At 39.2% G+C, this 14,437-nt stretch overlaps 1 protein-coding gene across 1 annotated transcript in view; it reads right to left on the reverse strand.

The window, feature by feature from the left end:
- Positions 1 to 716: 716 nt before the first annotated feature.
- The window catches only part of TMPRSS7 (transmembrane serine protease 7), a gene marked incomplete at both ends in the record, with an annotated part of 31,252 nt that continues 17,531 nt past the window's right edge, over positions 717 to 14,437 (reverse strand). The window contains 9 exons of the mRNA XM_082279349.1: positions 717 to 887; positions 3,029 to 3,165; positions 4,281 to 4,549; positions 4,725 to 4,902; positions 6,864 to 6,980; positions 8,096 to 8,206; positions 8,789 to 8,896; positions 9,845 to 9,981; positions 14,264 to 14,370. Coding sequence (XP_082135475.1) covers positions 717 to 887; positions 3,029 to 3,165; positions 4,281 to 4,549; positions 4,725 to 4,902; positions 6,864 to 6,980; positions 8,096 to 8,206; positions 8,789 to 8,896; positions 9,845 to 9,981; positions 14,264 to 14,370 — 1,335 coding nt within the window. The remainder of the gene's footprint in view (positions 888 to 3,028; positions 3,166 to 4,280; positions 4,550 to 4,724; positions 4,903 to 6,863; positions 6,981 to 8,095; positions 8,207 to 8,788; positions 8,897 to 9,844; positions 9,982 to 14,263; positions 14,371 to 14,437) is intronic.

Below are 14,437 nucleotides of genomic sequence, written 5' to 3' on the forward strand. Positions count from 1 at the left end.
CCATGTTTATTCATCTTGTTAAGGTTGCCTGAAACTAGAGAATTCAAATTCTTAGGTGGATGAACTTGAAAATAAAGAAATGATAGCAGGAAATAAAAGAGTTAGTAGCTCCAAATCATGCAGTTAATTAAAATGAAAGCTGGAGAAGGAATAAGCATGCAACAAATCACCACTTTTAGCAGCAGAATTTCTGACCTTCAAAACTTAAGACCCTATGGATTTGAAAGGATTGAGTTCACTTTTGGCAATGTCTCCTCTCCCTTTCTTCCTGCCAGCTGTTCTTGGTGGAGGAAGCAGGGAAAGTAGTATTTGCCAGAGTGCAAACAGTTCATTGCTGCTTCACAGTTACTCCTGTATTGGCTGTACACCTCTCAGAAGAAATGATGAGTAAGCCTCAGGCTCTCTGTTTACATGATCAATTGTATCTTCAGCTTCCTGACAGATGAGTGTACCTGCACTTAGTTGGTGCCTTGAAAATGGAGTTTATTATTGCACCTCCCCCCATGTCTCCAGACACCTGCATGGAACAACCACCACAAGGAACAGACTCCTCCTTTTTCACCAAAGCTTGAAACAATGGTATTTATTACCTCTATATGTGAATTCCACAATCAGCAAGAGACATGCAAAGAAATTCCACCATGAACAGTTCTTCCAAATATGATTTTAATGAAGATATCTAGGACATGTTTTATTCCAAGAAAACAGCTTTCAAGTTACAAGACTGAAGGCACATATTTGTGTATCCATGGTGCAAAATTTGACACTCTTGTGTAGACACCTGGGAAATTTGGTCTTCCACATCCATAACCCCAGCTCACAATGCCAGTCAAAAACCATTTTCCATCTCCATTGCTTTGACATGACAGTGGTCCACCAGAATCGCCCTAAAAATAATATATTGAGTTATATGTGTTTGCAATATGAATTATAAAAACTGGGGGAAAATCCAGGGGAGATATTTTGCATGAGTAATTCTAGTGATTGTATTTTCATGGTCACATAGTTCAAACAATTGATAGGGTTTTTTTTTCACGTAGATGGGATTGCACAGTTGTACCAAAGTTTGCTCTTTTACAAGAGAGAAGATAATTCTCACTCTTTAAAGACACTAATTAAGATATTATTTTGCAGGGACTACATTTGAAATTCACTTTTTTTGTCTAGCCTAAAACTTACAGGTAAACCCCAAATCTGCTACTAAACATGTTCATACATTCACAGGTTACACACTGAAACTCAAAACCAGTAAGCTTTAAAAAAATATTTAAAAAATAAAATAAAATTAATATAATAAATAAACTATTTAATAATTGTATGACTTCTTTCAAATTAGAGATAAATGGAAACAGATGGAATCCCTCAATTGTTTTGTGTTTGTGGTTTTTCTTGATTTTTTTTTTTTAAGAAGGAAAAAGAGCCTAAGCATTGTCCTTTAGTAATGTAATGTTTAGCATGTAATGTTTAGAGTCTCATAATGTCTTTGTAAATAGAGCAGTTAAAATGAAGTCTGTTCTAGACTTCAAAATTTAATACAGGATGTCATAATGCTGTAATACAGGACAAAGCAACTAGGACTCTTCTAGAGCTAGGGTGTTCTTGTAGGAATGCATTGACAGAGCTTCAGGTGTAAAACCATTTGCCACCATTTGGAGAAAATTCCTTGGACCAAGCTTATACTTGTATACTTAAACCTGTAAGGCTCTGCTGTACACACAGCATCTCTGAAAAAGACACCCAGTGGTACATTAAACTTCACCAAAACATTGGGTGCATTAAACAACTTCCAAAAGCAAAAGGTGCATTTGGCAAAATTCAGATGTTTTGCAAGAGAAGTGCCTTCTTTCTAGACAAATATTTTGTTAGAGCTAGAAAACTATTTTGCCTTCACTTTATAGTTTGTTGGGATATGCAGGTTGGAAGGGACCTCTTCTAAGGTGCTTAGGTGGCACCCTCTCCTCAAAGTAGGATTACCCTGAATTGCCTCAAAAAGGTTCAGAATTTGGAAGACAATTTCTTCCTTCCATGACAATTAGTATTTTACATTTAGAAAGAAAAATTTGCAAGTCTTTTCTTTCATTCCTAGGACAAAACACCAGCTGGAACACCAGCATTTTTCACAAAACAGGAATACCATAATTTGAATAGATCTAACAACTGCCAGACACAGACACAAATCATTTGCCCTTAAAAAATGCAGCCAAAATTATGCCTTTCCTTGCCTATATCTTGAGTGGCCATAATCCAACAAATTCTCCAGATACTGAAAATGATACTTAATATCAGTGGTCTCACTAACCTCTAGAAACAGCTGGTGCATTATACTCCCTCAGCCATTGTAGTCTCACTCACTTTTATGTAGATTAGTGAAAGCTAGAATATCTTGAAGATTCCAGATCTCCATCATAAAAAAATGTTTTTATTATTATTTCAGCAGTAAATTTACTACTGTTTTAGCAGTAAATATGTATGGTTTATGTAAGTTCAATATAATATGGCATATTAGATCTGTAATAGTAAGTGTCATATAGATACATATTGTGTATCTATGAGGTTTTACTACTGCTGACTAGGAGTAAACTCAGCACTTTACATTTATCATCTTTCAGCTTTTCCAGATCAGAAATATCTTACATTTGTAAATTTATGCCTAATTGTCTGCATCTCATCAAACAGTCCTGCAGTTCCAAGTTGGAAGGGAGGGATCCTGAAAAGACACAGGCTAGTTTCTCAGTTTTTTCTTCAGCTGAGAGTCTATTGTGCCAAAAATTGCCTGATTTCAGCTTATTGGGACTTGCAACTCGATTGGCTCTTGACCTGTCACTGAAATTAGTGGTGCTACTCATTCGCATAAAGCAGCAGAACTCTGAAATCACCCACAGAAGTGCTGACAGACAATTCTCACACTGCTCTTTTTCAGAACTGAAACATATTGACCACAAAGTGGTCTGCCAGTCAACTCTTACACCTCATCATGCAACAATGAAAGACAAGATAAGCTTTATGCAAAGAGTGCTGAGATACATACTTTACACCCATCTCTTTTCCCAGATGATAGCCCAGCACAAAACATCCTAGCTGTGATAATCCCATAAGTGGAGTGACATAATGTCTGGTCAATAATTTCTACCTCTGCTTTCTGAAGAACTGCTGAACCTTCATCATCTGGAAAACAAATTTGGAGAAAGGTGATTCAACAGATCTTAGCATTTTACTCATCTTTTGAAATACAAAACAAGAAGTCTTCAGGAAATATCCACAGATACTTTTGATCATTGAATTATTCCAGTTTCCAAACAACTAACTGCAACACAGAAGAAAGCCTCTTCTAACTATGAAGCAATTGTGTAACGTGATCTGGGTCCTTTGGACACACCAAATAAAATGACATAATCACTAGGATTGGCCAAAAAGTTTTTTGTCTTTTTCAAAATGTCTCAAGACTTCTTAATTTGTTCTCTTTTTATTTCAAAAAGGAAACAGAATTTTACAAAGATATTTAGATCATCACATGAGAGATTTGCAACGAGAGCAGTATATCTGAAGGAGCCAAATTCAAGATTAAGATTATGAGACAGAGTTTCAGAATGTGAATTTTGGCAGCATAAAGAACCAATTCCCAAATTTGATTCTTTCTATCTGAAAGATTTGGTAAAACATCTCTTTTTTATAAGATATATAGTTTAATAATAACAATAATAACAACAGAATTAACTCAAATTTTCCCCTCCTTTGAATACAGCAGGCCCAACCTCATCAGGTGATCCTTTCAAGATCTGGTTATAGCCAAAAACCCCTCACCCACATATTCAAATATGCAAGCGCTGGTTTATATCATGAAACTTTGTTTTAGGATTTGATAAAGCTAGTATGTAATAAAGTATACTTTGAAGTTAAAAGACTGATTTGGCACTTTCATTGTAGAAACTGACAAAGGGAATAGAGGGAAACAGGGAAAAATGCCCCCCTGGGGTTCTTTTTGAGGCATTACATTTATCTTTCAAGTAACCAGCCTTTTAATTTCACATACGAATAACCAGCAACCCAAAGAGAGAAACCACTCCATGTGTCCCACACCTCCAAGGGGAACAGAGGGGAAAGACAACACTGATATTTTGGAGTAAGTGAAGCTCTCTATACCAACAACACAATATGGAAGACTTTCAGACCCATGGGACCAGCAGCCAATTTTCCTGAGCATACAGAAGGTAGGTGCACACACCCCCAGGTGTGAAGGCTCCTGGGAATAAGATCAGCTCAGCAGAAGGGATAAAACTCACCTGCTTCCTGCTTTTGGCCCCAACCTGTTATCCAGCACTTGTCCCCGCTGCGGGCTTTATGTGAAGAGGGAGGCAGGCAGATGGGCTGGATGAGGTGGCTCATGGTGTCCGGCCATGGTGTGCTCAGCTGCAGCAGCGCGATGTCGTAGTCATAGTTCCGGCTGTTGTAGTACTCATGGACTATGATCCGCCTCACCGCAGACACAAACTTGGCACGGCCTTGCATTTGCATGCCCAGGTGGGCACGCCATGCTCTGGGGTCAGCCAGCCTGGGTGGGAGCAAACAAAGAAGACATTTCTTTAAAAAGTACCTCAAAACACCTGCTGACAGCAGGGCTGGGGAAAGGGGAGTGCAGCACCTCCATGCAGTTCAAACTCTGGAACCTAAAGGCACTTGTGGATCCTGGCCATGTCTGGGATAGAGTTAGAGGGAAGACTGCTTACTTGCTCCCTTGAAAGCAGTGTGCTGCAGACACCAGCCATTCTTTGGATATCACTGATGCTCCACAGTAAGCAGCTCCCCCAAAATGAAGGCTGACCTGCCAGGGCCATTCACCTTCCTCAGTGTTTGAGCCACCTACAATCCGAGAGATGAGATTGCTGATCTTGCTACTGCCACAACCTGCAAGGGATATTTCAGGTTATAATCCCCATCTCCAGTACCTTCCTTTAGTGAGGGGGCTTCCCACACAGGGCATGAAAAAATATTGCACTTTGAAATATTTTGAAATCTATTTTGTTCTCCTGCTATAATCTCAAAACTTCTCTCTTTGGCTACTCTATTAATGAAACAAGAGGTGACTCCATAAAAAGGCACTAGTCTGGAAATTTTACTAAGTTGCTTTTCTAGCTCTGCACAGAAATTAGCCCCTAAATATTTATTGTGCCATAAATGTCACATGATCCATTGATCTAATAAGCATCACAATGAATATACACAAATAAGCAATCTCTCATCTCTTTTTGATGCTGCCAACTCTGACCTGAAAGGAGATCATCAGAAAAGAAGTTCAACATCATCAGAACACGTATTTCTTGCCAAAACAGTGGGAATGATACAAGAAAAAATGTATGTGGAGATTGGACATTTATTTGAGAAACAAGGTGGTACAATCATTATTTTCTATGGAAATGACTGACAGTCTGACAATGCTGCATATTACTAACAGGTGAAGAAGCCATGTCTCATCAGCACAAAAATCTGAACTCTTAATTAGAAAAGCAAGGAAGAAAGACCCTTCTGTAAAGCCTCATGTTCATCCCTAGTGCCTGCACATAAAGTTTCTGCTCAGGAGTTTTAGTCCCACACACAGGTGTTAATATTTCTGGACCCTTTCCTGAACACATCCCAAACGTTGAATGCAGCTTTAACGTTTCCAAATAAAAATAGGCATATGGCTAGTCTCTTAAGAGGTCCTACTGGAACCAAAGCAAGTGCTGAAAGATTTGACATACAGATGGCATGCCAGAGGCAGCTGAGGGCCAGGCAAAATCATAAAATTGTAGAATGGTTTGGTTTGGAAAGGGACCTTAATCTAGTCCCAGTCCCCCTGCCATGGGCAGGGACACCTTCCTGCTAAACCAGGTTGCTCAGGGTTCTGAGCCTGGCCTTGAACAATTCCAGGGATGGGGCATCCACAGCTTCTCTGGGCAACCTGTGCCAGGGCCTTGCCACCTTCGCAGTGGAGAATTTCTTCCCTGTATCTAATCTAAATCTACCCTTTTTTATTATAAAGCCATTCCTCCTTGTACTATCATTACATGCCCTTGTGAAAAAGTCCCTCTCCAGTTCTCTTGTCGGCCCCTTTAGGTACTGGAAAGTGCTAAGAGCCTTCTTCCTAAAGCTATCTCTTCTCCAGGCTGAACAACCCCAGCTCTCTCAGCCTGCCTTCATAGGAGAGGTGCTCCAGCTCTCAGATATCTTCATGAACCTCCCTTGGACTTGTTCCAACACGTCCATGTTATGTAATATACCTGAGACCATTCAGTTTAAGCAACTAATCCTAACCCCACTTTTTTTGCTACTGCAGTGACAATCATCTGTTTGTGTTACAGCAAAACAAACTGAAAAGGTTGTACAGAGGTTACTTTAGGAAGATTTAAGAGTAGAACATAACTTGATACTATAAAGTATTGGGGTCTTCACCATCTGGATGAGTCAGAGAAGTGAAAAGTTCATGAGTTTTTTCTCATTGCAGCTGTATCACTCCTGAAGTCCAAATACAGTCTGACTTCAGCAAAGTGCTGGCATTGCTGCAGAGAACAAAAGTGCTGCCTCACTAGCTAAGCAAGTTCACTCTGTAATTAACCCTGCTGCCCTAATCCTTAGCATAGCTGCGATAAGCAGTACAGCTGTCTAAGGCTCCCCATAACTGGAAGCCCACCCTCCCACAAGATCTTGGCAAGTTCTGCAACCAGATCTGAAGTAAACTGATAGCTAATTACCCCACTGTCACAGAGAGAATGCAATAAAAATCCAGTACCTCCGGCATGACTTGTACCCACTCCAAAACAGGAAGAAATAAGTCTTTATTATGTAAAAAGTTCAAAGTTCAGAAAGATGAACATTTGAGAGGAACTTACTGCAGCTGCTTTCATCACTTCCATCAACACAGTCCACAGTCCCATCACACCTTGCATATTGTTTCCTAATGCAAATGTTATTCCTGCACTTGAACATGTGGTTGGTGCAGGGAATACCTGAAATAGTTGTGAGGAGAAAAACCCAAAACAACCATTGGCTCAGCTTAACACACGAAGACATGTCTGCACAGATAGAAGATGTACATATATTAATACACGTATTAATAGATACGAAGTAACATGACAAAAAAGCACTTTGGTTGGAATGGCTTAAACCAACCTCTAAACAGAATAAATTATTCAAATAGGACTGCATCTATACTTGGGTGTGCATTTACTTGGCCGAGTCCAAACAAAGATTTCGTCACATTCTTTCCTGCAACACTAACAAACACAGATATAGTAGTGAAAATTAGATGTAAAGTGTAAGGGTGGCAAGACAAAACGTCCAGTACTCTGGAAAGAAGCTCTCCTTTGTATTTCAGTATTAAATGTGAAAAGAAAGGTTGCAATGAAACCAGCCTTATTAACTGTATCCAGTAAAACTGCAACCCCTAAACTCGGCATTTTCCTGTTTCCCTGTGGCTTGCAATAAATGAGGCCACTCAAACCCAATCTATTTTTCTCGTCAGCACACAGAAGTATCCTGTAATCATTTACACAGACTGTCTTTTCTGAGGGATCAAAAAAGTTTTCTTCAAAAAATCACTTGCAGCACTTTTCAGTTGTGCTCCCTTTCATATGTCACAGTGTCCGTCTATTCTAAAAAAATTCAAGAAAGTTCTGATTCAACTTTCATTTGCCTAATGCTAAATTTATGGCTTCCACTAACCTTACAACCCTGAAAACTGCCACAGAAAAACCATCATTTTTACAGTTATTTTACAGATGGTAAAATAGATCCAGGAATTAATTTGCACACATTATGCTGTAAAGAGATAAAATCTCAGATTCAAGTTTTAAATCCCTAGATCCCCAGCGTGCACCTGAAGTACTTAATTATTCTGCCAGTATTTTGCAGAAACAGATGTTCATGAGCTTATTAAAAAGAAACAGTTTAAAATCAGTAATGGCTTGTTTCTAAACATATCAGAAAAATGGAATGGAGTTACATAGCCCAAGTGAGATTTGACAGTGTCTCTTAACCCTTTGAATGCAGCATCCAGAATTCAAGTCAGGAATAGACGGATGATAAAAGAGAGAAAAAAAGTTACTCAGGAGAGCAGCCTTACTGTGGGTGCAGTTCTGCTCATCTTTTCCGTTCTCACAATCACGTACTCCATTGCAGGCAAGCAAGTTGTCCTGTATTGCGAAGCTGGAGTTACAGTTCCACTCAGGGACAACTTTAAAAACATAAGCCAAATCAGGTACAGAAGCATTCCTGTAAATGCTAACACATCCCTTTCTGGCTGTGCCTGGATACCACATTCATTCCTTCACAGCACGGTACAAGGATGGGCATGAGTGCCACGTTATCCGTGGAGCAAATAGAGCACAAAGGAGTTCAGCGAGCTCCCCAGGTGGAGATGTTTAGTATCACTCTCATCTACTCTGTGCACCCCCCTTTGTCATTCCCCCACAAAAATAGAATAACTCATCTCAAAATGGAACAGAACTTTATTAATAATTCCTAGCTTTTATCACATGAGGAAAAGCTAAAATATAGCCTACTATGGCTATTACTGCACATCTAAATTTCTTCCTTGTGCTCTCCAGTGCCATACCTTCTTCATTCTTGGTTTTGTCCCTTGCCAATTAACTACAAATTAAGCACTCAAGAGACTGTACCTGGACATATAAAGGAAGCTGAAAACATCTTTTGGTATCCCCATTAAAAATTTTCACCTTGTTTCAGCTGCCTTCTAAGACTAGAGAATATATTCACAGTGTTTTCTCGTCAAGATCTCTAATAAGTGAATACAAACCACAAGAAAGTTCATCACTTTCATCGAAGCAGTTGTTTATGCCATCACAGCGCTGCATCTGCTGGATGCATAAGCCAGTGGAACACTTGAAATGTCCAGGTGGACATGCTGGAAGTTAAAAAAGGAAAAAAAAAAAAAACCAACAAAACAAAAAACCAAGCAACCAAACTTCAAAATTTCCTTTCACAAATATTGCCAGCTTGTTTCAATTTACAGTCACTAAGCTTCTCCAAGGAACAATTAAGTTGATCTAAATTTACTATAGCCTGTATACATTGCCAGCACTTAAATTGAATTCAAATGTTGAAAACTGGGATTTAAAGAAGAGGAAAAAATTTCTCTAAAGTTCCAGTTCAGCTAATCCTGGAATATGTACCATAGGCTCTCTAGGGCTGGACCAAATCAGCCAGTGTTATACAGGACAACACAAGGCTGCTTAGTAATTATGTATAGAAACCACTGCTTCTTTATTACTTTAACAGGAATATGTAAGATTAACACAGGTGAAAAAGTACCAGTAAACAAGTTGTCTGTTTCAGGACTGGAAGAAACTCAGGGTCTCAGAATTTATTAACTTTTTGAGCTGTTTTTTTAATCTCAGATTTCAGATTTGAACACAATATATATAAATATATGGAAACCGTGAAATAAGCAGTTGGTTATTTGGTACTCTTTTCATTACCTGAAGTCTTATAGCAATAGAAACATTGCAAACAAAACATTGGGGATGAAAACAAACAGGAACAGCAGACTTCAACTGGCTGCACCATGGCCATAGCCATGCAGGAAGCTTTGAGGACTGTGCAGAAGAGAATAGACTGTGTGCGTGCAGGAAACCAGAGCATGCTGCACATGCCCACAAACCTTAGATGTGCAGCCTAGAAAAGGTTCTTTGTTTGCTAGTCATCTGACTTAGTAAGATTAGAAAAGAAAATGAACTGAAACCCAACAGGTAATTTCCTGCATAAACTTAATTAAGTCCTACTGGACCCAAAAAATGCTGCTTCACAGGTCTGAAATGCAAAGAAGGGTTGAAAAAGATAAAATCCATCTTACGCTGGCTGATGTTGTAGCTGCCATACTCCACCAGCAGGGGCTTCTCAGAGACCTTCGAACTGCACTGGAGCTCCACACTGACAGCAGAACTTGTAATGTGGAATACTGTTTGGTGATCAACATAGTAACCACAGTACCTAGAAGCGTTCATGCAAGTTCTAGAGCAGCCTTCATAGGAAAATTGCCTTACATACGATTTAAATGTCAACACCACTCAAATTCAGAAATACAGTCATCTGCCATACTTTAACTAAGAACCAAAACCAAAAATATTTCTTGGTGGTCACCCAGCCTTCATTCACCACTATCATTGTGGAAATTTACTTTTGAATATCATGCCTTCAAATAAATAGTCTTAAAAATAATGCCTTGGATGCACATCGACTTTCAGTTGCTATTTTGACAAAGAGGTTCCTTGGACTTCTGCCTAGGTGCCACTTGATTCAGAGAAACCTAAATGCTCTCTGATGCCAGCAAACATTTAATCCATCCATTGTTAATGAATTTCTAATGTCCCTTTCATCAAATAGGCCAATCTCTAGCTGGGGTGTGGGGGGCAACAAAAAACCTAGATTAAAAAAAAAAAGCAAAGTAAAACAAACAAACCCCAAAGCAAAAAAACCCACAACAAACAAAGCCTCTTTGACCAGGGAAAGGTTGCTGGATCATTATTTTAAAAACGGAAACAGTTTTAAATGTAGTAAACCAGTGAACATCAACAGTACAGGTTGTTCTAGGAAGTGGAAAAAAAGACCCTCTCCTCTGTTCAACAAAAATGCCTCAAAGATGCAGCACTTACAAGAAAACATCTGGCTTTAATATTCCTGCAAAAATCAAAGTACATATGAATCTTTAATAGATTTAAGAGCCCAGGCAGCTCTCTTGATTTTTAGCAGACTTGGCACACATACCTGTTTGACAGCAGTACAAGGTCACTTGCTGACAACAGGATGAACACAAAGAACAAAAGACAAAAATGGATTGTTGTATTGTTCACCGGACTAGTGGACTATTAGCTAGAGGTAAATATTTCCCTTGTGTATTTTTCACATCAAGCATTGCACTGGGACTACTCTTCATGTCAATGAATGGAGAAGAATTGGTCAGTGATTTCCATGTGAACAGATGTTGCCTCAGTGTCTGGAGCATCCCAGTGAAGTCTGCCACAGGGAATGGATACACTCATTCATATGTTTTCAGGTGTGCTTTATTTCACCCTACTAAAATGAAACATCCTGTTAATAGATCTAGGAGATTCTGTTCCAGCAATGTGAAAAACAAAGGAAGAAACAATTTAAAAGAACAAGACTCCACTTTGACATCCTGAAAGCAGATGCAAAAAACCCAGTTAATTTTACAGACTTTTACTATAGGAAAATTAATTGTAAAAGAAGCCCCAAACAAAGAAGCAAGCTGTTAAAATGGGAGGAGCAGTGTTCTTTATCTTTACCATGACTCAGTCCTGGTAACTCCCACCCGGGAAGCAGCAGCCACCCTGGGGGGCCATCTCTGCTAATGGACCACCAAGGTCTCACAGAGTGACTCATAGAATTATACCATCCCATTGTGAGATATCCCACCCTGGGGGGAGGAACCAAACATTCCTACCTGCATATAATCTGAGGCTTGGAACACCACGGTAGCACTACCACTGGATGCTCAAGGACAGGATCTCAATAACCACCACTGGACCTCCAGAGAAGGACCAGATCTTTCTACAGGATCACTGCTTTGACAAAACCACATCCATCACTCCAAAGGGACTGCAGCCACCACCAACAGGGTGTCAGGCCGTATTCTGACTTTGTCAGTTTAAGCCAGTGTTTCCGTATTATTGCCTTTATTTTAATTTTCCTATTAAATTGTAGTTCTGACTTTGAATCTCTCACAAAATATTTGTGTAGAGTTCATTTTTCCCGCTGGTTTGCCTTCAAACCAGTACATGCACCCGCCAAATCCATCAGTGTTAAGAGTGAAGACTTCCTACAACAGGAACTCTAATTGTCACTAATTTTAGTGTTTGTCACCAACGCTCCCAACCTAAAACAGCCTGTCAAAGTGCACAGCAAAATGCCATCTAACAATCTGATTCCCATCAGTTAGCCCACAGACATTTTCTACATTTCTCCTGTCAATCACTTAGACAATCTTCCTTCCAACAAACCCTAGCACCATTAAAAAAAAAAACACCCCAAAAAGTTGCAGGCTGCATTGACCCCTTCTCAGACAAATAAAACAAACTCATCTCACCAAAAGTAGAGGAAATTGCTGCCCATCTGTGGAAAAGCTGAAACAAGTACATTGAGTAAGTTATCTCCTACACACAGTGAGAAATGCCATATGCTCATGGGATTTGTAAGACAAAGCTACAGGCCCTCAGGAGCCTTTTGCTGGTGTTTTACTGGTCATATATCCAGGTCCAGGGCAAACGGAAGTTGCAAAGCACCATCTGTAACTCTGTGCCATTGCTCCAGAGAGAAACTGATTAAGGGGATCCTGTCCCATATGCTGGAAAAGTGAGTGGGGTAGATTTTCAGGGGATGAGCATGCATGCTGCTCAGAAACGGTGGGATGTTGCACTAACAGTTTTAAGACAAATAAAGCACCTCTGTGTTCACATAAACCTCTAGCGGCCTGCTCACAAGAGACTCACTGGTATTCCTGCCTCTGAGAATTTCAGCAAAAGCAGTTCATCAGCTGTAACTTCTTTGACTAGGCAGTGGAGCATTGTATGTCCATGAGGAAGAACTGCATGGTTGTGTTCAGTGTCTCTGGTTAGATAAAGCTGTCCCTAGAGGTCTGAAGGAACCTTATCTGCACCACCTTCTTGGTCCCAGTCTTTCCTAATATCAGTATCTCAAAGTTTATTAACCATTTTTACCTAAGATAACAGAATAAGCATTCCATAAGGCACATTTGCAAAAGAAAGATGGGGGTCCCCTGCCCCACCCCCCGCATTTCATTAACTACTAAAATTTGGGGAAAAAGAAGAAAATAAAACATCACCATGTTTCATGCATTAAGTCATATTTTTTCCTCTTAAAAGTAAACATAGAACAGAAAATCAGAAGTTCAAAAGCCTTATTTTTAGTGAAAAATACTCTCTTTCAAAGGAAGAGGTCTTGGTCTACTACTATAACCAGCAACTTCCAACAGAAATCAGAAGCACGCATTCTTGTGCAGTACTTCTAAAGTAACCCTGAGTGCGCTTCTAAGAATCATATCATGGACATTTGATTCTGTGGAATGCATAATTGGCAGGTTTATCAAAAAGCTGCTCAGATTCTTTCAGGATTCTCTGTCAGATAATCCTTCAGTATGAACCTATTATCATTTTTGCCTCCAGATTTTGCCTTTGTTTTTTATCTCAGCCATCCCAAATAACACAAATCTTTCCATTTCTGTCATAAAAAGAACACCAAAAACCCCCACAAACACACTAAGCGTGGTGTGTTTTGACTGGTGTTTTTATGTGCTCATCTAGTCCAGCAACCAATTCCCATCAAGGCACAATTGTAGGAGCGTCAAACTGAATTTTCTCTCTATAAATACAACATGGTATTGAAGAACAGACAAAGTTTTTTCTTCTCTCTGTAATTCTTTCAGTTGCACTCTAAAGGGCCTAATTGACTTACTTTCAGTAATGAGTTCAGAAACTCAGTTTAAGACTAATCTTACTGAGGTTTCCATTTGAATGAAGTTTAAGAAAAAAATCTGATGATTTAAATCTAGCCTTGCCTCATCATCCAGCATTCCAAAGATGACTTCAAAATTGAGGAAAGAATGGGTGGACAATGGGCTGGGAAAGCAGTGGTATCTTAATAAAAAACCAGCAGCAATATTTTAATAAAGAACACTTCAGAAATAACAGTGGTTCCTTGAAAGGCACTTCGTGCAGTTTCTCTTTCAAGAGCCAGTGACTGGAATGAGGAAGTAGTTACAGTTCTATTTCCAATCATCTCATTGCAATGGCTTTCACCAAGAAGTTAATTAGATTCGCTGTCCTCTTGAGCAATCTTAGTATTAAGTTACACTTAAAAGGGTTTTGAACAGACCTTGTTTAATGGCCCCAGAAAACACAGAATTATTTTAGGGTTCGCAGGACATCAATCTTTATCCAACTCTTTCCATTTCTCTCTCTCCAGAGAGTACGAAAGACTCTTGTCTTCATTTTTCTGGTACTTTTCAGTAGAATATATATATATACACATATACATATATATATGTAAAAATTTATGTATATATATTTATATGTATATAAATACATTTTATAAAGATTGTACATCATCAGCTAAAATAAAAGAATGGTAGGGCACCCAGTGAATTACTTCTGTCCTTGTGGAAGCTCTCTGAGCTGCAATAGTAATGGGAAGGTTTATTTTGGTACCATTACATTAATAATCCATGTGGAGTACTTACATGCGTTCATTAATTTTCCACCACCCTCGCTCACAGCCTTTAATATTCTTCTCACTAATGGTATAGTTATGAAACTTCAGAGCTACACCAAGGCTCTTCTGTGGAGTCTGTTGTGAGCAAGAAAGACAGTGCAAGCAGTCTTCTTTTTTCCTTTTGTGGGCATAGAACACAGTA

The sequence above is a fragment of the Coloeus monedula genome, assembly GCF_965178545.1.
Source record: "Coloeus monedula genome assembly, chromosome: 3".
NCBI lineage: Eukaryota > Metazoa > Chordata > Aves > Passeriformes > Corvidae > Coloeus > Coloeus monedula.